The sequence below is a fragment of the Podarcis tiliguerta genome, assembly GCF_965153285.1.
Source record: "Podarcis tiliguerta genome assembly, chromosome: 10".
Lineage (NCBI taxonomy): Eukaryota > Metazoa > Chordata > Lepidosauria > Squamata > Lacertidae > Podarcis > Podarcis tiliguerta.
The window spans coordinates 67,791,693-67,813,321 of record NC_139543.1 but is presented as its reverse complement, the minus strand read 5'-3'; the positions used below and the strand labels follow the sequence as shown (position 1 = coordinate 67,813,321).

Here is a 21,629-nt window from a genome sequence, read left to right as displayed (position 1 = left end):
CAGGCTCTCTCTTTTATCAAGGAAATGCCAAGATCTCAACTCTCACTGTTAGATTGGCATTTTATAGCATCTCACCCTTTGCATACACACTAAAGCACACACCACAACCACGGTGTATAACTGGGTAATTGCATTAGCTCACCTTCATCCCTTGTTAGCCTTTGCCTCTCCCCTTCCAACCCAGCATCTGGTTTTGAAATGCAGAGAACTTTGAATGGAAAGATCCCTGGGTCAGGAGCCTACTTTCCTTCCTTCTTCCAACACTGCTGTAAAGGGCCAGGAACATGGATGGTTCTATCATAAGCAGCAAGCAGGGCCTCGCAACTAAGTGTTGCAGTAGATCTCTAGTCTCTCTCTCCCTCTCTCTCTCTCTCTCTGTGTGTGTGTGTGTGTGTGTGTGTGTGTTACCAGAGCCTAGCATTAAAAATACAAATACAAACGTTAGGAACAATAAAATCAGATAATCAGAGAATTGTAGAATTAGAAGGGACCACAAGGGTCATCTAGTCTAACCCCCTGCAAAGCAGGAATCTTCTGTCCAACGTTGGGTTTGAACCCACGACCGAGATTAAGAATCTCATGCTCTACTGACTGAGATGCAGTGATAGTTAGAACATTTGTTTCAACTTGGGTCTATCTATCTTTATGTGCTTTTTAGTTTAGGTTTTTTAATGAACAGTTAAAAGTGCAACTAGTCTGCTTGCAAGTCAATGAAGGACACTGACAAACTAGAACGTGTACAGAGGAGGGCAACCAAAATGGTCAAAGGCCTGGAAACAATGCCTTATGAGGATCGGCTAAGGGAGCTGGGCATGTTTAGCCTGGAGAAGAGGAGGTTAAGGGGTGATATGATAGCCATGTTCAAATATATAAAAGGATGTCACATAGAGGAGGGAGAAAGGTTGTTTTCTGCTGCTCCAGAGAAGCGGACACGGAGCAATGGATACAAACTACAAGAAAGAAGATTCCACCTAAACATTAGGAAGAACTTCCTGACAGTAAGAGCTGTTCGACAGTGGAATTTGCTGCCAAGGAGTGTGGTGGAGTCTCCTTCTTTGGAGGTCTTTAAGCAGAGGCTTGACAACCATATGTCAGGAGTGCTCTGATGGTGTTTCCTGCTTGGCAGGGGGTTGGACTCGATGACCCTTGTGGTCTCTTCCAACTCTATGATTCTATGATTCTATGATTCAATACAACATGTGACTTCTGCATGCAACTGAGTGTTTGGAGGAGATCTGAGAATAGCAATTTAAGTAGACTGACATTTTCTGCAACCTGCAATAGCTCTGATGTTTTCATTTTCTCCTCATCTCTTTCCCTGGTCTGAGGAAAGTCACTGTTTGCTTTTTGGTCCATATTTCCTTTAAAGAAGGAAAAGAGAGAGGGAAAGAGGGAGGGAGGAACATGCATGCCCAGGTCTACTGCATTACTATTTCCCAAAGTGTCAGACCCATCTGTTATACCGGCCTCCCAAATATAATACAACTGGAAAGAAATTTCAGCGAAATCTATCATCCTGAAAGCATTACAAAACATACTTTGTGAGTGGGTGGGTATCAATACCTGGCTGTAATGTGAAACTCAAATATCATGACAAAACTCAAAACTGATATGGCTACCATGGAGTTTTATCTTGCAGTCCGGTATTTTGAATTCTGACTTAAAATGTGAAAACAACTAGTTTGAAGTTTTGATCTGTTTCCTATTTCAAAAAAGACAGCGGCTATCAAGGCAAGTGAAAAAGTGTTACTCAAGTGTTCATTTGAAACCAGATTTGGCCTACCTTGAAGTTCACCACTCCTGCTGTACAACTCCCTCCTCTGCTCCCGCAAATAGGCACTCATACTAATGGCATGGGAAGATGATTCAAACCTGCAATGAGACAAACACAGCACGTCAGCAGGCATTGTGAATCGACGTGAAAGTCAAGGCCAGTTCCAATAAGCATGGTCATATACTGACAGTATAATCCCGAGAGTGAGAAAGTGGTCATCTTCAAAAGCTAAACAAGCTGCTAATTCTGTTGATCTCTGACTGAGTCCCCGTATCCCTCCCCATTATTAATCATCTCATACATTTCATTCTGTTGCTAAGATCCTAACTAGAAGGCACCAAACCTTAGTTTGTGGCATGTACCTCACACTCTTCTGAGTATTATTCTTCGGAGTATTATGGGCCCCTGGTGTCATGAGCACTAACGAGGAACATAGGTCATTTACTCAAAGAAACGCTTTTGTACTGATCATTTCCAGCCCCACCCTATGCAAAATGGGCACTTCCTCCTTCCTCCCCACTTACCATGTCAGGTAAAGTCAGACTACAAAACACAACTCTTTGAATATTCCTGGCCATGGGAAACTGGCGAGAATAGTTCCTTTAAGACATGGGTAGGCCAGAAGGCTGGATCCGGCCCAAACGCCTTCTAAATCCGGCCAGCAGACGGTCTGGGAATCAGCGTGTTTTTACATGAGTAGAATGTGTCCTTTTATTTAAAATGCATCTCTGGGTTATTTGTGGGGCATAGGAATTCGTTCATTTTTTCTTTTTTCTTTTCAAAATATAGTCTGGCCCCCTACAAGGTCTGAGGGACAGTGGACTGGCCCCCTGCTGAAAAAGTTTGCTGACCCCTGGTTTAAGAGTTTTACCCCAGACACACGACTCTCTAAAGCCCTCTGCTTATAAGGTAGGAAGAACAGTCTCTTCCACAACCATTACAGAAGGAAAGAAAACATCCTGGGAAAAGGTCACTTTAGGTGGCCATGCAAGTCTGCCTAGCAGCAGGCCTCCCTATTCTGTCAAAGGAACATAGAAAGCTGCCTTACACCAAGACAGACCATTGGCCCAACTGGTTCAATATTGTCTGCTCTGACTGGAAGCAGCTCTCAAGGGCTTCAAGCAGGGGACCCAGCCTTACCTAGAGAGGATGGGGTAAACAACCAGATGCTCTACCACTGAGCTAGGGCCCTCTCCATAACTTAGCCTGATTACTCAAGGAGGGCTCTTGAAAATGCAGAGAGCCTTCTGGCAGGTGGATGGCCCTCTAAATGGGAAAGAGGGTTGGGAGACAGCTGCTCTGTGTGGCGAGACAAACACCGAAGGAAGAAGAAAACAGCACGACCGAGGCATTATCAAACAACTACACCTCTCAACAAGATGAAAAATGCCATTTTAATGGCAAGATCTCTGCAGATGTAGTGACAGCTGACAGATAAAGCGACCAGAGATCTCAGCAAGCATGGCTGTCATTGTGGTTAAAGCAATGACAAGAGAATGAGCAGCAGGGGACATGCGCTTCTTATTAAGCAATTATGCCTTACTTCATTTTCGTCAGACAGAAATGAGTGCGTGGGGCTGGAGCAATGAAGCTGACGAGCTAACATGCCAAGCAACAGGGGACGGGAGCAGTTCAGGATCAGCAGGGAAACTGCAAGAAATCCAAACCTTCCAGGGAATCTATGAAGGAATCTCAACAAGGTTCTAGTCCTTTGATGCTGAGTGTAAAGTTGCTGGCTGCCTGCAATTCCTACACAACAGGGGAGAAGGCGCCATGGTCTAAACCACTGAGCCTCTTGGGCTTGCCAACTGGAAGCCAGCAGTTCGAATCTGCACAACAGGGTGAGCTCCCACTGCTCTGTCCCAGCTTCTGCCAACCTACAGTTTGAAAGCATGCCAGTGCAAGTAGATAAATAGGTACTGCCGTGGCAGGAAGGTAAACAGCGTTTCTGTGCGCTCTGGTTTCCGTCATGGTGTTGTGTTGCGTCAGAAGCAGTTTAGTCATGCTGGCCACATGATTCGAAAAGCTGTCTGTGGACAAACACCGGCTCCCTTGGCCTGAAGCAAGATGAGCGCCACAACCCCATAGTTGCCTTTAACTGGACTTAACTGTCCAGGGATCCTTTACCTTTTTTTACCTTACGCAACAGTGTGACTATATAGCACATTTTAAAACAATTACAGTAATTGTTGTTGTTGTTGTTTAGTCGTTCAGTCGTGTCCAACTCTTCGTGACTCCATGGACCAGAGCACGCCAGGCACTCCTGTCTTCCACTGCCACCCGCAGTTTGGTCAGATTCATGTTTGTAGCTTCGAGAACACTGTCTAACCATCTCGTCCTCTGTCGTCCCCTTCTCCTTCTGCCCTCCATCTTTCCCAACATCAGGGTCTTTTCCAGTGAGTCTTCTCTTCTCATGAGGTGGCCAAAGTATTGGAGCCTCAGCTTCGTCATCTGTCCTTCCAGTGAGCACTCAGGGCTGATTTCCTTAAGAATGGATGCGTTTGGTCTTCTTGCAGTCCATGGGACTCTCAAGAGTCTCCTCCAGCACCATAATTCAAAAGCGTCAATTCTTCGGCGATCAGCCTTCTTTATGGTCCAGCTCTCACTTCCATACATCACTACTGGGAAGACCATAGCTTTTACTATACGGACCTTTGTTGGCAAGGTGATGTCTCTACTTTTTAAAATGCTGTCTAGAATTACAGTAATTACACATAATAAAATTATAGGCATAGATAGGCTTTTGGGAGGAAAAGTGAAAAGGCACCAAAAACATTACAGCAGAGGCATTTGCCTAATATTAAGGCGCAGGGAGTTCCAAAGAGAAGGTGCTGCCACACTGAAGGTTTGATTCCTTGCAAGTGCAGAATGAACACTATGCAATACTTGTAAAAGTGCCAGTCCTGAGATCGAAGCAGTCGAATGGGCACATATGCACATATAAAGGAAACCGAGACCAAGAGAGATAACTAATCCATGATGCCATAGTCCCAGCGATTAATTTAAAAGATGCATTTCCAGTTTACCACTAATTAATCAAAGGGGCTTATTCTGGGCTATTGGTCTCCAAAAGAAAAGTCAAGAAAATGGTAAAAGAAAAGTAAAAAATGCAGGGCAGTATGAAGGCTGGAAGCCGGAAGTACAAAAGATGAACCCGAGAATCACTCATGTTTAAAATGTTGACTAAAAAAAATCACGGCAGTGATTAACAGCATCCAGTTGAAGCAGCATCAAGCGAAAGAGGCACACAATGGACCAAGGACAGAATTCTTGAGTTAATCAAAACAGAATGGAACAGAAGAAGCACAACTGCCAACACAGATCAAGCTTTGCCCTTGTCATCCTATAACTTTCTGTAACACATGTTCCTACGCATGTCTGTGCAAGAGTGTAAGTCAGTCGGATGTGGAGAATTCTGAAACAAATAAAAGTGGCTGAACTTCAGCTGTGGAGCCAAAACAGCCCCAATGATTTATTCAGACGGTTGCAAGAACCAGCAACCTTTTCCTCCTCTGCAACATTATTTGTATGTGTATGTTCTCTATACCCTCAGAGGGACAATAAGCTTGCCCAGCCTCCCTGCCTTCCCCAATTCATGAAGATGGATAAAGCAGTCTTATACTGTGTCTCAGGGGGAAAGAGAAGAGAATCAGACTCCCCTTCCACTACTATTTATCACCATTTCTCCGCCAGGATTCCAACTCTCCCGCCTTCTTTAGAAAACTCAGGTCAGGGAGACCCACATTTAATGTGAAAATGGGGGGGGTCCATTTGCATCATGCGTCTGACTTCCACGTGACCTAAGTGTTTGCAGCCTCCTCCCTAAATTAAGCACCCATCTCTCCTCTTAAAAATAAAGCTGGGTAACTATCAAGCACAGAGCAGTATTGAAGATACTGGACTGGACAATCTCTATGCAAAGCACAGTTTGGAAAAGAGCAGCAGCGCTGCACTTACTTGAAGAGGGAGGTTTTAGGCCTCTGGGGTTTCTTTTTTGCAAAGAATGCTGCAAATTCCCGTCCTGAGCTGGCATAACTAAGCTGAGCTGATGGCTCCGAAGATGCCCGTGTATTTTTCATATCCAAGTACTCCGTGAGCAGCATCTGGAGAGAAAGGGAGGGAGGAACAGCATTTTAAGAAGCACGTTTTTAAAAGGCTTTGTAAACCAAGTCTCAAATTAATGCCGGAAAACTAACCCATACAATCCATGAATACAGTTTGCACAAAAGTTTACCATCAGATTAAAACTCTCGTCAGAAGAAAGCTTTTGGTTCTACGCATCAACCTGGCAGATTTCTGAACAACTAACACGCCAGCCATTTTTCCTTGACATCCCTTTCATCGGATGTCAAGGAAATAAAACAACTATCTGACTTTTAGAAGACATCCCTGAAGGTTCAGGGAGGTTTTTAATGTTTGATGTTGTACTGTGTTTTAATTTGTTGGAAGCTGCCCAGAGTGGCTGGGGCAACCCACTCAGAGGGGGACAACAACAACGACAGCAACGACAGCAACGACAGCGACAACAACAACGACTCTAGTAGGGTAGTGGTGCCTCAGTTCTGAAACACCCTCCTTTTGAAGGCTAGGATAGCCAAGTTATGGTTGGGAGTTCACTTTTAAATTGAAATATGTTTTTGTTTTTCGTAGATTTTGATGGCTATGGTTAATAATAATAAATTTTACTTATACCCCGCCCTCCCCAGCCAGGGCCGGGCTCAGGGTGGCTAACACCAGTAAAAATTACAGTAATTAGGTTAGGCTGTTTTTGAATCTTTATTTTATAGTACTGATTTGGGTTTTTTTATTATAGATATTATTGATACTGGTGCTGATATTTAACCATGGTTGTAATTGTGTTTTGTGATTTATTTATTTTTGTAAACTGCTTTGAGGTCACTTTCAACAAAAAGCAGTATATGCACACATGAAATAATAACAGTAACATTTAGGTGCCAACACAGCCCATGTCACGTGGAATGAAATTATCTTGCAGAAGACACTCCTTTAGATAGCTCTAAAAAGGGCAGTAAAATTTAAATTTGCAGCAAAAGTTTCACCAAAATTCCTGAGCATACAGAGATTTACTGATGCCTTTACAGACAAAAATTTAGTCTGCCACACTGGATCAAATGTTGTAGCATTTGAAAAGAACCCACTGTCTTCAGATGAGCATATTCAATACAGATCTAGACTCATTTAACAACCACTCCCTCTTTGCGGGAAGCCATGGGAAATGTTTTTCTGTAGGGAGGAGATCCCCTGTGATTTCCCAGCAAAACCACAACAAGGTACAGTTCACAAAGTTCTTTGCACGGGCTTAGAGTGAAAAATGAAGTTTTTTTAAAAAGCAGAAAAATAAATTATTTTGATCAGCACATATTAGAGCACTGACAACACCTGGGGCCCATAACGGCATAGCAGGATTATTGGTAACCATAATTCACCCTGTTAGGAAGCTGCCTAATGTAATAAGAGAGCACACTGTAGGTAACAAGTGGAATGTATCAGTGAAGGAAGGATCTTATTTAAACAAATTAGCATGAAATAACAACCAGGCCAACAGTACTAAGCTGCTAATTAGACACAACTGAGAATTCTTTTTTTAAAAAAAGATACAACAAAATTAAATAAAGATAACCTGATTTCTATCCCTAACTATCTCAATTAGTTCACCAGCAGAGAGACTTCTGATGTGTTCTCATTCCAGTGCAAAGAAAACAGCAGTGTGTGTGTGGCCATATTTCACGGCAACTTATCTGCTTGCTTTGTTCGCTTTTAAAAGCAGAGTCACACATTATGTTTTTGGAAGGTATACAAGGCGTACAAGCTAATGTGCACCGAAAACCGTAGAATGTGGATAAAGAACATGAGCTCAGAAATATGCATATCGTATCAGAGAGACAGGAATACTACCAGACTGCAGAAACACCATACAGTACACTTAAAACATATCCCCCTCCACCCCAAAGAATCCTGGGAAATCACAGATTGATAGAACTGTACAGTTGGAAGGGACCCTAAGGGAAATCTAGTCCAACCCCCTGGAATCTCAACTAAAGCAACCACGACAGAAGGCCAGCCAACCTCTGCTTATGTAAACATAGTTTACACCCCCATGGAGCTACAATTCCCAGCACCCTAAACAAAGTAGAGTTCCCAGGATTCTTAGGGGAGGGTGCTTTAAATCTTTGGTATGTTCACTGCAGTTTGGTTATTCCTAAGTTACTTTCTCAAGCACACAGATTTCAGAAAGCCAAGTCGTCAATAAGCTCATGAGGAAAGGGAGTTGGGTACAGTGGTGCCTCGCAAGACAAAATTAATTCGTTCTGCGAGTTTTTTTGTCTTGTGAATTTTTCGTCTTGCGAAGCACGGTTTCCCATAGGAAATGCATTGATGGTTTCCCATAGGAATGCATTGACGGTTTTAAGAAAAAGGCGCAAGACGTTTTCGTCTTGCGAAGCAAGCCCATAGGGAAATTCGTCTTGCGAAGCAACTCAAAAAACAAAAAACTCTTTCGTCTTGCGAGGTACCACTGTACCACCAACCAGGCTCCTTTGCAAACAAGCATGCAGCATTTGAATACAAAATGTTTCCTGGGCATTAAGAGCAGTCCAGTCTAAACTGTCTCCATATCTGCCAGACTTGCACACCTCTCTGCTTTCAAGGAGTTCTGAGTGGGGTTCAAGAGCCTTAAATTTCAGCTTGCAACACATGAAACTGGAGCAGTGGCTGGGTACTACAGAAAATGTAGGAGGGACAAGAGGCAAAGCTGGCTGAGAATTCTTAGAACTTTAGGCAAAACATTCACATTTGAGGGCCAACAGTGGCAGGGAAACAATTCCTGGAGATTTTCTCTAATTAGCATTCTACGGTACCAGGTTCACAGAGCAACAGCAATTACCATTGTTGTTGTTAATTTGGATGATTATCCTAATCATCACCATCTAATACTTATCAAGTACCTTTTTTCCCTTCTCTTCTATGTGCCCTGTTAGAGGCTAGTAAAAGTCATACCCCACTATCAGCGTCAGTCCCTCCAGCAGGTCTCTTCTAATATTTCCCAAACTACATATTTAGTTATAAATAAAAAACCAAACTTAAATTTTACAGCTTGAAACTGGTAGGCGAGGAGGGGGCTGGCAAACATGCAGCTACACAACTCAATTTCTTCTGCTCACTGAAGTGATTAGTAATATTTGCCTGAGGATGAAGTAAGGCCACGAGTGTTTGGTCCTACAATGTTTAATTATTCGTTGCAAAGCCATCCATCAAAATCCTTGTTAGACGTTAATCAAATGCATAAAGAGCAAGATTTATGAGTGACTGTACAGTTTGCAGCATCCCATCCATCTATAACAAGGACTTCTGACTTCCTGTTCAACAGAGGTTGAATGTAGCCATCCGTGTATTAGACGCTAATCGCAAACAAATCTGGACATGACAGCAAAGAGATCCAATGAAGCATTATTATTATTATTATTATTATTATTATTATTACTATTTCCAAAAGCTAAAACTAAAACCTAAGTACTCTGGGGGAATAGCTGTTAGCCTACTGCAGCAACCCCAATAGTCTGTCAATGTGGCGGGGGGGGTGGCACCTGAGAGAGGGGGCGGAACCTGTAGTGGGGTTGCTGTGTGTAAAGCGGCAGTGGGGCAGAGTCTTCTTTTCCTCTTCCTTCAGCTGCCACTGCTTTCCGAACAGGCTTGCTGCTCTCTCTGGGAATGCCCGGATACCTCTTTCTGGTCAGGGCTCCATTGAATGAATGAATTTATTAATACGGTCACAGACCAGCTTCAACACACACAATATCACAAATCATAAAAATATCAGAAATACAAGGGACACTATGACAATGACAAGGATTTGAATATAAAAATTAGAATTAATTATTAACGTGCCCCCTGTAACTAACATTTAGGGGATTGGGCATTGTGGGATACCACTTGCTTCCTGCGATTGATTGCAGACGCACAGAATTTAGCTACATTTAATGTAATCTTGGGCTTCTTGTCCTCTAGCAGCAGTTTTAGACTATGGTATTCCGATTCTTTCCTAAACTTTTGCAAAACAGGTGTAATAAAAGTCAAACGTATATCCTCATAAAGACGACAGCGTAATAGTACATGTGAAGCAGTTTCAACTTCCAACGAGCCACAAGGACAGACCCGTGTTGTGTATGGTTTACCCTCAGATCTGGAGGGCTCCATTTCACTGTGTGTGCTTACCCTACCCTCTTACTTGTTTATTTTTTTAAAAAAAATTCATATGCACAGCTATTCCTTTTGTTTACTTCACTAAGAAGCTGCAACAGGTCAGTGGCAAATTCACAGGTGTGTGTGTTGCCTTATTCGGCAGCAAATGGACAGATATTTGCAGTTTTCTCACAAGGCAGGCCTATACAGAGAGAAAGCTACGCTAAGCCCTTCTCCTTGTGATGCTGTTGGTTTGTGTCCAGAGTTTATTTTTGTTTCATTGGAAGAGGTTGCAGCTCCCTCCACACCCTGGCAGCACTGGGTAGTTCAGCTGGTTAGAGCGTGGTGCTGACAATGCCAAGGTTGCAGGTTCGATTCCTGTTTGGGACAGCTGCATATTACTGCATTGAAGGGCCGGACCCAATAACCCTCATGGTCCGTTCCAATTCTATGAATCTGTGCTTACAATTTGAGTACAGTGGTAGCTCAGGTTAAGTACTTAATTCGTTCCGGAGGTCCGTACTTAACCTGAAACTGTTCTTAACCTGAATAATAATAATAATAATAATAATAATAATAATAATTTATTTATACCCCGCCCATCTGACTGGGCTTCCCCAGCCACTCTGGGCGGCTTCGAACAAAATATGAAAATACTGTAATACATCAAACATTAAAAGCTTCCCTAAACAGGGCTGCCTTTAGATGTCTTCTAAAAGTCTGGTAGTTGTTGTTCTCTTTGACATCTGGTGGGAGGGCATTCCACAGGGAGGGCGCCACTACCGAGAAGGCCCTCTGCCTGGTTCCCTGTAACTTGGCTTCTCGCAGTGAGGGAACCGCCAGAAGGCCCTTGGTGCTGGACCTCAGTGTCCGGGTAGAACGATGGGGGGGGGAGACGCTCCTTCAGGTATACTGGACCGAGGCGGTTTAGGGCTTTAAAGGTCAGCACCAACACTTTGAATTGTGCTTGTCAACGTACTGAAGCACCACTTTAGCTAATGGGGCCTCCTGCTGCTGCCACGCCGCCAGAGCACAATTTCTGTTCTCATCCTGAAGCAAAGTTCTTAACCTGAAGCACTATTTCTGGGTTAGCAGAGTCTGTAACCTGAAGCGTATGTAACCTGAAGCGTATGTAACCTGAAGCGTATGTAACCCAAGGTACCACTGTACTATGGAATTCAAAACCTAATGCAATATAAGGAATAAAAAGCAATAAAAATATGATTAAAAACCATACAGAATCCAGCACAGTGCATTACAGTTGCTACAGTGCGCAGAAAGAAAACAGCAACTGGTCTGCCAAGACCCTCAGCATTTTTCATGGTTCACTGGGGGATGGTGGTTGCAAACCACTGGCAATGACCTGAGGTTGTTGGGAAACAATGAATGATTGCCATGAGGATATGTTAAGAGCTACATAGAAGGACTCCTGCCAACCTAGCAGTTTGAAAGGATGCCAAAAAAGTGCAAGTAGATAAATAGGTACCACTCCAGCGGGAAGGTAAGCGGCGTTTCTGTGCGCTGCTCTGGTTCGCCAGAAGCGGCTTAGTCATGCTGGCCACATGCCCATTGGCTCCCTCAGCCAATAAAGCGAGATGAGCGCCGCAACCCCAGAGTTGGCCATGACTGGACCTAATAGTCAAGGGTCCATTTACCTTTTACATAGAAGGAAGAAGCCCCATCACCTCAACTCAGAGAGCTTCATTTGGCCCTATCTCAAATCTGAGGCTCAGAATGTACTCAGAGAAATAGTGTTCTTAATTCTAAACAAATGCCTTTTGTACCTAGCTCTGCTTGGCAAGACTTGGGGTTCATATGAAAAACAAAGTCGATCTGACAAACATGCAGTAGACCCACCTCACACACTTCAAGGGGAGTGACAAATCCAGCAATATTTCCATCTCTAAAATGATAGCAGGGTTGAATTCTTCCTATGCTATACACAAATTAAGCATCATCAGTAGGGCTGTCAAACAGCTCATTAATTTTAGTTGATTAATAATCTGGCTTTTAACCAAATCAATTAAATTTCAGTAGGTTTGCAGATTGCCAATGCCACAGTAAGGATGCCTTATTGAAAAAATAAAGTGTGAGATAACTAACCATTCATTAAAATAAGTTGCTCACTCCTGGGAGGAAAGACCACCTTGATCATTTTCTTTTCTTTCTTTTTTTAAATTTCCTGTTTGGTTATCGTTATAGAACCAAAATAGTTTGATAAAAATAAACAAACAATTCTCAGTTCTCCAATGAGCAGCTTCAGAAGGGATGGGGAACTGGTGGCGTTTCAGACATTGTTGGAATCCAACTCCCATCAAGCTCACTCTGCATGGCCAAGGTTCAAGGATGGGAGTGAAGTCTAGCAGCGGCTGGAGGACCAAAGGCTGCCCAATCATAGAATCATAGAGTTGGAAGAGACCACAAGGGCCATCGAGTCCAACCCCCTGCCAAGCAGGGGCTAAAGTCTTAGTTGATTAACCTGCTGGTGAAAGTTTGCAGACCTAATCATCATTCCCATCCAGGGGTTTATTTTCCATCAACCCCAAGCAAACAACACAACCTGATTTACCTAACCACAGAGAATTTCTGAGTCAAGGCAAATGAAGTCAACAAATAGTAGGATGTTAAGTACACAATATGTTAGGGGATGGAGAAGAGGAAGACATGAATTGATACTGGAGAAAGAACTTGGCAGAGACAACAGCAGACACCTATCAGCTGTCACTCTTCAAAGCTTTCCCCATCAAACCATCCCTTCAGTTGTATTATTTGCTGCAGATCTCTTCTGGAAACGTGACCCATGAGTACAATAATTAATTACAAAGTGTCCTTTGTAGTTTTGGTCACAAAAATCTTTAAAAGCAGTTGGAGGAAGGGATGATAAAAAGCACAAGGCCTCTTAAAGAAAGTAAAGAATCAACTACTTCTTCCAAAGATGTGGTGAACAAATGAGACATTACACCATCATCATCATCATCATCACCACCACCACCATTCAGTAGGAGCTGGGTATTAAATATATTTTGATTTTTCTTAAAGCCTTCTTAAGAGCCAGACACATTTTTAATGGCAACACCCACAAATAAGCACAACTCATGTGCAGTGATTTCCTACACCAACATTCCTGCATGTATTCCTGCAATATTCCTGCATGTCTGCAAAACAAAGGAATTCTGTGGTTTGACGGGGGAGCAGCCAAATATGACCCTTTTCCTCTTCCTTTTTTTTTTTAATTACTCTCAAACCCAAACTCATTTACACTTATATTATTTTCAGTCCCCGGTTTGTCCAAAGAGAGATAACAGATAGCACAGCATGAAGCCACTGAGGTAAAAATCAACAGTTGCTGAACTTCTTTTCCATACATACAATTATGTTGAGGTTAAAATAAGTATCATATGCACCCTTTTCTCCTCTCACCATGACCTCATTCATTAACCAACATTTTGGTAGGTTTTTGTTGTTGTTTCTTCCCCACTTTTCCCCCACTGAAAAGCTGTTTAGGGGTAATGCAGTATTTCCTCTGCTTCATATCCCTACACCTAGAGGACCACACTGCTATCTCAAAGGACAGCAAAAGAGCTGGACTAGAGAGCCACCAATGGTCTTTAGATTTCAAAGTCAAGTGACACAAAGCAAATTTTAGGCAAGCATTTAAAAATGTCAAGTCTAAATGCAGTACACAAAGCCAACCAGCCTACCTCCAAGATCATGGTACCTAAGCCCAGGGACGTCAAATTAAGCTCTGCATGTCCACAGATAGAGATAGATAGAGAAGATAGAGAAGGCCCAACCTTTAAAAAAAAATAAAAAATGGGACTTTGGGAAGGTGAGGGTTTCCTAGGGAATTTAATGTATAGTGGCAAATCCTGGTCGGCTACCGCTCAATGTGCAACAGAGTCTTTTAAAACTTGGTTAAATGCCTGCCAGAAAGGGATTGGCTCAATGGATCAACAATGATCGGGGTGGGGAGCGGAATATCATGGCCACGAACTATCAAAACCTCCCTTCCTTATTGAGACCTTAAGTTTTGCAAATTGTGGCCATGCAATGTCATTCAATGCCTGCAACGTAATTAATCGTTAATGTACCAAACTAAGGTGCTATAAGAAGGCGGACTTTGGTAATACAGCACCATGAGTGAGGACAAAACTCAGCACTCCCCCTAAATATTTCATACTTTCACAGTAATTCCTTTTTTATTTATTTTTATTTTGCTTCAGCTCAAAGCCCTATGCGGGGGAACTGCCTGAACCAGCCTAAATCTGGTGCTGCTCTAAGAACAAGTAGATGATTCAGAGGCTAGCACTTACAATTCACTAGCAGGGGGAGAGGGCCCGGGGAGATGGCATACTGTTTAAATACCAAGCATGTTAACTCTTAGATAATACAGTGTATTTCATGTTCTTCATCCTTCCAACTAATTACTTAAGACATCCTGCTGCAGTCAAGATGGTAACAGTATATGCCCTCAGTCTTCATTAAATGCCACTACTTAATAACAGACTCCAAAAAAGGGCTTAGTTTCATTTACTCCAAGCTCCTGAACTTTAGAAAGTTGTTAATCAGACTCCTATGTAAATGGAATGACGATTAAAGGTTAAGTACAGGTTTCGGAAATTTCAGAAGTTGAAGACGTGTCACCCTTAAAAGGGAGGGAGGGGGGAAAGGGGGAAAGAACTATCAAGCTTTGACAGGAACTAAACATCTTAATTAAAATGCTCAGAAGTACAGTACTCATTTCTGCATGAAGTTCTATTTTCAAATGTCAAATTTAATCAGGCACTTGAGTAAAAATCCGCAATATTCCTACGGCAGGGAGGAAGGGAAGAAAATGCCTTGGGATTCTCCCCTTCTCTGCTTATCCTTAAAAATCCTCTCTTCCAGGGAACGGAATGCTTTCTCAGACACCTTGACGCAACCCACACTTCCTCTTCCCAGAATCCAATGCCGTTAGAGCTCAGGAGTATTGCTGGCATCCTATTTTGCAAACGTGACAAAATATTCAGTAAGAGAGGCCCCAGTACATTTGCTCCCTTTCAGAAACCTTGAGTGGCATGATTCAAAAGGATTTATGTTCTCTGGAGATCCCTCCTATATTTCTGTCAAGAGTCTATAAAAACAACAACAACACCCAAAACATCATTACCAGGGTGAGTCTAGAACTTCAGGGAGCACTGAATTAACAGCTGGAAGTTGGGGGGGGGGGCATGGGCATGCAGGGAGTGCAGCTGCCCCATGCCCAAATCAAGTAAATAAAATAGAATAGAAATACTTAATTAACAGCTTGGTTCTGCTCCCTCCCCCAACAAAAAGCCTGACCCCGCTAACATAAATCTTGGGTACCCCCATGGTGTGGGGTTGCTTTGGAAAAAGCAGAGAGCCAACCACCAGTAAGCCTCACTACTTGGTGTGGCTTCAAATTCCCGAGGGCCAAATAAAGAGATCTGGAGGGCCACATTCCAATACCGTGCCTGTGATGTCCCACTGCTGTCCTACGGCTTAGCCCGACTCTGCTTGTTTGGGTAAGGGTAGGGAAAGGTGCACAATATTGCAGGTTTTCTGATTTATTGTCTTATGGCCTGTTGGAAGTTGGAACCCTATCAGCTCCCACAGCGATCTTGATGACATGAAAAAAGTAGGGGTACCCCAGAAAGTGCTACACGGCAAATAGTTGTGGGCTGCACAAGTCCTCCATGCCAAGCCACATAAATCAGGGCTTCAGCTAATGAGCATGGATGGGCATTTCAAGAAAAGCCTGGTCTGTGTCCCAGCAACCAATTTCCCAGAATGAGAGTCTAGGTCAGAGGCATGAGCATAACAAGACCAAGTGGAACACTACAGACCCCTTTGGGTCACCTTATTCCTGCTGAGCCAACTGCAATAACACTCTCCAGGAAGTGCAAAGGGAGTTGCTGCAGTGCAGCAGAGAGCAGGCTAGCAGTTCCTTCTTGCAGTCTTGCAGAGATGAAGGCACAAGTCCCAGGTTTGAAACTGCTGGTGCTTTAGCAAGGCAAAAAGCAGAAAAACATAGAAGGCTCTTGCCCAGGGGTAGGCAACCTAAGGCCCATGGGCCGGATGCAGCCCAGTCGCCTTCTCAATCTGGCCCACAGATGGTCCAGGAGTCAGCGTGTTTTTACATGAGTAGAATGTGTGCTTTTATTTAAAATGCATCTCTGGGTTATTTCTGGGGCATAGAAATTCGTTCATTTTTTTTTCTTTTCAAAATAGAGTCTGGCCTACCGCATGGTCTGAGGGACAGTAGACCGGCCCACGGCTGAAAAAGGTTGCTGACCGCTGCAGTCTTGCCTAGCCCACAGTTTGTTAGCACCCAACAAACAATGGCTAAACTGTGTCTAAACAGAAATAGTGGGAATAATAGTCTTTCTTTATATATCTAATAGTCTCAGATCAGGCCAGGCATATATACCTCCCTGTGCAGAAAATTCTGAATAGCTAAAACATTGTACATACAAATACTATTAACGCCACTGAGGAAACCTTGGATCAAAATGCATCCAGCAGGTTTTAATCTATTAAGGCTGCACTCAAAATCCATAAGGGGCAGTGGTGAGGAATGTATTGTATAGTATGTCCAGATACTACTGAACTACAGTTCCCCCCTCAGGCCTGACCATTGGCCACCCTCATGGCGGCTGATGCTGTTGGGAGTCCAGCAACACCTGGAAGACCACAATTTCCCTACTCCTGTTACAAAGGCTGGTTCTGGTGCCATAATGAGGCTCAAGGGAAAGCTGATGTTTTAAAAAAAGGAATTTGCAAAGTATAAGTGACTGAGATGATAGCCTATTTTACAGACAGAGGAAAGGGAGAAGAGAGAAAGTCAATTCTATATTGACATTAAGAAGAAACATAGAATTGTAATTTGCAAAGGACCCCGGGAATCATTGAGTCCAACTCCCTGAAATGCAGGAATCTCAACTAGATCTACTAGCCAATATGCAAGATGGGGCGAGTATTCTTTCTTTCTGTAGAAGATTTAAGACCTAGCTCTCAAGTGAATGATTCTCCAACTGGCTTGCAACAGGTTGCGATAATATCCAGCCTGCATACCCAAAGCTCGTATATATACACAAAACCTAGCAACTTGTTCCCCTGGCTAACAGATGGAACCAGACCCAGCTTCCCTTCAGTTTCACAGTCCCAGGAAATTAGCAACTGGGGTAGAATGATCTTTCTGTGAGGAAAAAACAGCTCCCAGCAGCAGCTCCTTCAGATGATTGGATGGCTGGACGGAGACACACTTGTCTCCCCTTTGCAATGGTGTTTTCTATGGAAGGCAAAGCATTCAGGCTCCCTTGGTCCCCGGGCCACTGCCAAAAAACCAGAATGTGCTTCCCTTCAAATAACTGCTCAAACTCTTGGAATGACTTTGAGCCAGTCACCATCTCTCAACCTTATTTACCTTGTTACAGGCTTGTTACAGGTATAAAATGGGGGGGGGGGGAGAGAGGTATGCTACCCTGCATCCCTCAGAAAAGCATAATTGTAAAAGTAATAAACATCAAAACACACACACACACACACACGTTCAGACTTTAAAACTGAAGGTTCACAACAGTACAAGCTTTCAGAAAACAGCCATCATATGGAATCACAAGCTTGCACTCCTGATCAAGGGCACCCCTCTACATCGAACCTCTCTTCCACAAGCCCCAGTGAAATTAAATAGGTGTTGTGCAAAACCACAGCTGGTTTTAAGCCAGTTTTCTAGCATTCTGAATTGTGTTGCTAAGTCCCAGCCTGATTGAAAAGATGTCAACTATTTTCCACGCCTTCTAGAAAGGCAGAAGGAAAGACCATTTCCTATCTCCTCCAAACACATACTCACTTCCAATTCATCCTGGCCAGCAAAGCTTTTGCTGGCTTTACTAGAGAAGTTTAAAAATGAATAGGTGAGAAACTAATACCAGAGGGGGGAGCTCACAGCAAAGAGAAGATTCACAAAGAAGCTGTTAAAAGGAAGGAAATATCTACACATGAAGTTGCAACGTAAACCATTTCTTTCTTTTTTTGCCTTCTTTTTTTTAAAAAAGCCTTCATGCTCCACCCCACATTTCCTTTGTCATTTACACTCCGCTATGAAAAGCACAACACTGGGTGACCAAAATGCCACCGTTAAGCGGATTATAATGTTTCCAAACATGCTCCATTACAGCAGAAGTGTAAGTGCGTTTCTGCATCAGGGAGCCTTTTCCCCAGCCTTTCTTTCATCAACTTATCAAGTGAAGCTAAACAGCGCCGCTTGCATCTAATGATACTGGGCTTCCCATAATGGGATTAGGAAAAGCAGCATTGTCATTAGTTTCAAGGTACTGTGTGCAGCCTTGCCTACAGCCCTCGCTTTGTGCTTTTAAACAGACATGCCATAAAAAGATAGACGTGCCAATCTGAAAGGAGCGGCTGAATTCCTGAGGTATATCTGCATTGCTTTACTCAAAGAAGGGAATCACAAGCATTGGCAAGAATGATGGTTTAAACAGACTGGGCGCACAGTTACTGCAGGAAACCTGAAGGCTGAAGTGTGGGACACTATCATGCAAATTCCCAGCTGCTTGTGTGTGCTTGAAAACTTCTGCCCATATATGTGTGAGGCCCAGAGAGCTCCCACCTCTCGACCCAAACCTGGTGTCTTTCTGAAGTCAGTGACAATATCATTAAAAGGAGCTTAACTACAGCTCCAGATCTCAGTTGATGCTGACCTTTAAAGCCCTAAATGGCCCCGGACCTGCATACCCGAAGGAGCGTCTCCACCCACATCATTCAGGCCCAGACACTGAGTTCCAGCACTGAGGGCCTTCTGGTGGTTCCCTCATGGTGAAAAGAGAGGCTATAGGAAACCAGGCAAATGGCCTTTGTGATAGCGGCACCCTCCCTGTGGAATGCCCTCTCATCAGATGTCAAGAATATAAAGAACTATGCAACTTTTAGAAGACATCTGAAGGCAGTTCTGTATAAGAAAACTTTTATAGTTAATGTTTTATTATGATTTTATATATGCTGGAAGCTGCCCAGTGTGGCTGGGGCAACCCAGTCAAATGTGCAGGGTACAAATTATTATTATTATTATTATTATTATTATTATTATTATTATTATTATTATTTTCTTCCTCTGGCATTGTGATAAAGACAGAAGCTCGAGCTACATATTTATATTTATTAAACTTCTGTATTAGTATTTCATGGATGTATTATGGTTGCTAATTTAGTTTCCATGCCGCTTCCTAGCAATACCCTCAAAGCTACTTTGAAAAGGCAAAAATCCTTTCTAGATTGAATTTTCCCCCCAAACTTCCTTAAAATAGAGTAGTGAACTATTAAAATGGGCCTCCAAAGGCAGGGAGGTCCAGAGGTCGGACAGCACTGCCAAGAAGGGCCTAGTCTTTACTTTCAACAACTGCAGCCTCTTTATATGATATTGAGGCATTCGGTGAAACCAAGGTAGAAAGTGTTTCTCAAGGTAGCTAGCGTCCAAGTTGGGTTTAAAAGTAATAAGTAGCATTCTGAAATTGTTTCCCGAAAACAATGCGCAACCTCTACAGCTCTTCAAGCACTGCTGTTAAGACCCTTACAATTCGTGGGCTAGGACTGGATTAAAATTTAATAAATGGTAATAATAACACAGCCAGCAGTAACTACCTGTAGTGGGCAATAATGGAACTGCCCAACTCTATTAAGCAAATGTTTTGGATCAAGTGCAACACCTGCTGCTCTGAACACAGCATCCCTGCTTTCATGTCCTGAACCTGGAAGGCATCAAGCCCAGCTATTCAACAGAACTTAATTATCCTGTCTTCACCTGCTCCCCACCACTTCCAGACTGAAACGAAGCATGCCTGGCATTGAGTTCTGTCAAAGACTGTAAGTTTATATTTACTGTGCTACAACCACTTGAATTCCACCAATATTCCATCCATATTGCCACCTCTGCTGGATTTTCTCACTTACTCTGACCCTACTGACCACAATATTCTCAAACTGCATTCTCTGCTCTTCTACTCACAAGCATTTGTACTGCGGGGAGACGAGAAATATCAAGGAGGAGAATAGTGACTTGATTATTAAACACACAGAGAGGAGGAGGGAAAGGCTAGCACACTTACAAGCAGCTGTATTCTTTTTACATTTACTGCTTTGCACCTCTATTCATTATTCCATCTAGCCTAACAGAAACAAAAGTATCGCTAAAATGGCTGAAAGCAGCATTAACGGAGCACAGACAAGAAGGCAAGTTGCACCACCGCAGCCAAATCTATTCAACCCAACTTCATTATTTTCCCACCAGTAAGTGTGAAGTTCAAATGGACTCTCTTGTGAAACTCACACAGCCTTAACACCAATTCACAGAGACAGGAGTAAGGCAGATGGCTCCAGAGCAGCTTTGCCAGCATCTATCCCACGACTGCCATTTAATTCCTGCGCCTCACAAAGAAACGCTGCTTCATCTCAGCAGAGCCAAGCCAAGGGATTCAGTGACACAAGCCTGCCTTGGGACGAAAGGGGAAACATCAGAATGTTAGGCATAAGGCCAGGAAGCCGAGGGAAAGTGAAGTGCCAACAAGGCAAGCTAGAGACTCACCTGGGCCAGAAGGGTGATCAATTATGTAGATACTGTTCTAAATAATTCCAAAGAGGTAATGAAGCCCAAAATGGCTTGGGCCCAATACATCTCCTTCCCTGTACCCTACCATGCTCATCAGTTAGCTGAAAGTTATCTCTTGCTAATGCATCACAGCTGAAAACAATCTAGAGTTGGGGGTCAGCAGTTCACTGATGGTACTAAATTGTTCAGAGTTGTTAAAACAAAAAAATAATAATTATGAAGAATTCCAAAAGGATCTTTCCAAGATGGCAAGTGCAAATCAATGTAATTAAGTGTCAAGTGATGCATGTCAAATACAACAGGATGGCTCACTTGGTTAGAGTGTGGTGCTGATAACGCCAAGGTTGCGGGTTCAATCCCCATATGGGACAGCTGGCTATTCCTGCATTGTAGGGGATTCAACTAGATGATCATCAGGGTCCCTTCCAACTCTACAGTTCTATAATCTAAATACATACTGATCAGGAATGAGACCTTTGGGGTTGTAGCAGATAGCTTGAGGAAGATGATCACCCAATATGCAGCAGCTGTGGAAAAGGCAAATTCCATGCTTGGAAACATTAGGAAAGGAATTGAAAATAAAGTTGCCAGTGTCGTTATGCTGTTATACAAATCTATGGTGTGACCAAATTTGGAATACCGTGTGTACAGTTCTAGTCACCTCAACTAGAGTTGTAAGAGATTCAGAAAAGGGCAGCTTGAGAAATGAAGGGGGCGGAGCAACTCCCCTCTGAGAAACGATTGCAGCATTTGTGGCTTTTTTTTAATTTAGAGAACAAGTAAGCGCCAACATGAAAAGAGTATATAAACTTATGCATGGCATGCAAAAAGCGGATAGAGAAAAGTTTTCCTCCTTCTCTCAGAACACAGTGGACATCTCGTGAAAGCTGAATATTGGGAGATTCAGGACAGACAACAGAAAGGACTGCATGCAGCATGGAGTTTGCTCCCACTGGAGGCAGTGATGGCCATTGACAGCCATTGACTTGGATAGTTTTCAAGGAGGATTAGACAAATTCATGAAAGGTAAAG

General features: G+C 43.1%; 1 protein-coding gene across 1 annotated transcript in view; it reads right to left on the bottom strand.

Annotated features, from left to right (window-relative positions):
• EXOC4 (exocyst complex component 4) overlaps positions 1 to 21,629 on the bottom strand; it is a 353,124-nt gene that overhangs the window by 241,526 nt on the left and 89,969 nt on the right. The window contains exons 8-9 of the mRNA XM_083401900.1: positions 5,732 to 5,877; positions 1,784 to 1,872 (exon numbers count right to left, since the gene is read on the bottom strand). Coding sequence (XP_083258026.1) covers positions 1,784 to 1,872; positions 5,732 to 5,877 — 235 coding nt within the window. The remainder of the gene's footprint in view (positions 1 to 1,783; positions 1,873 to 5,731; positions 5,878 to 21,629) is intronic.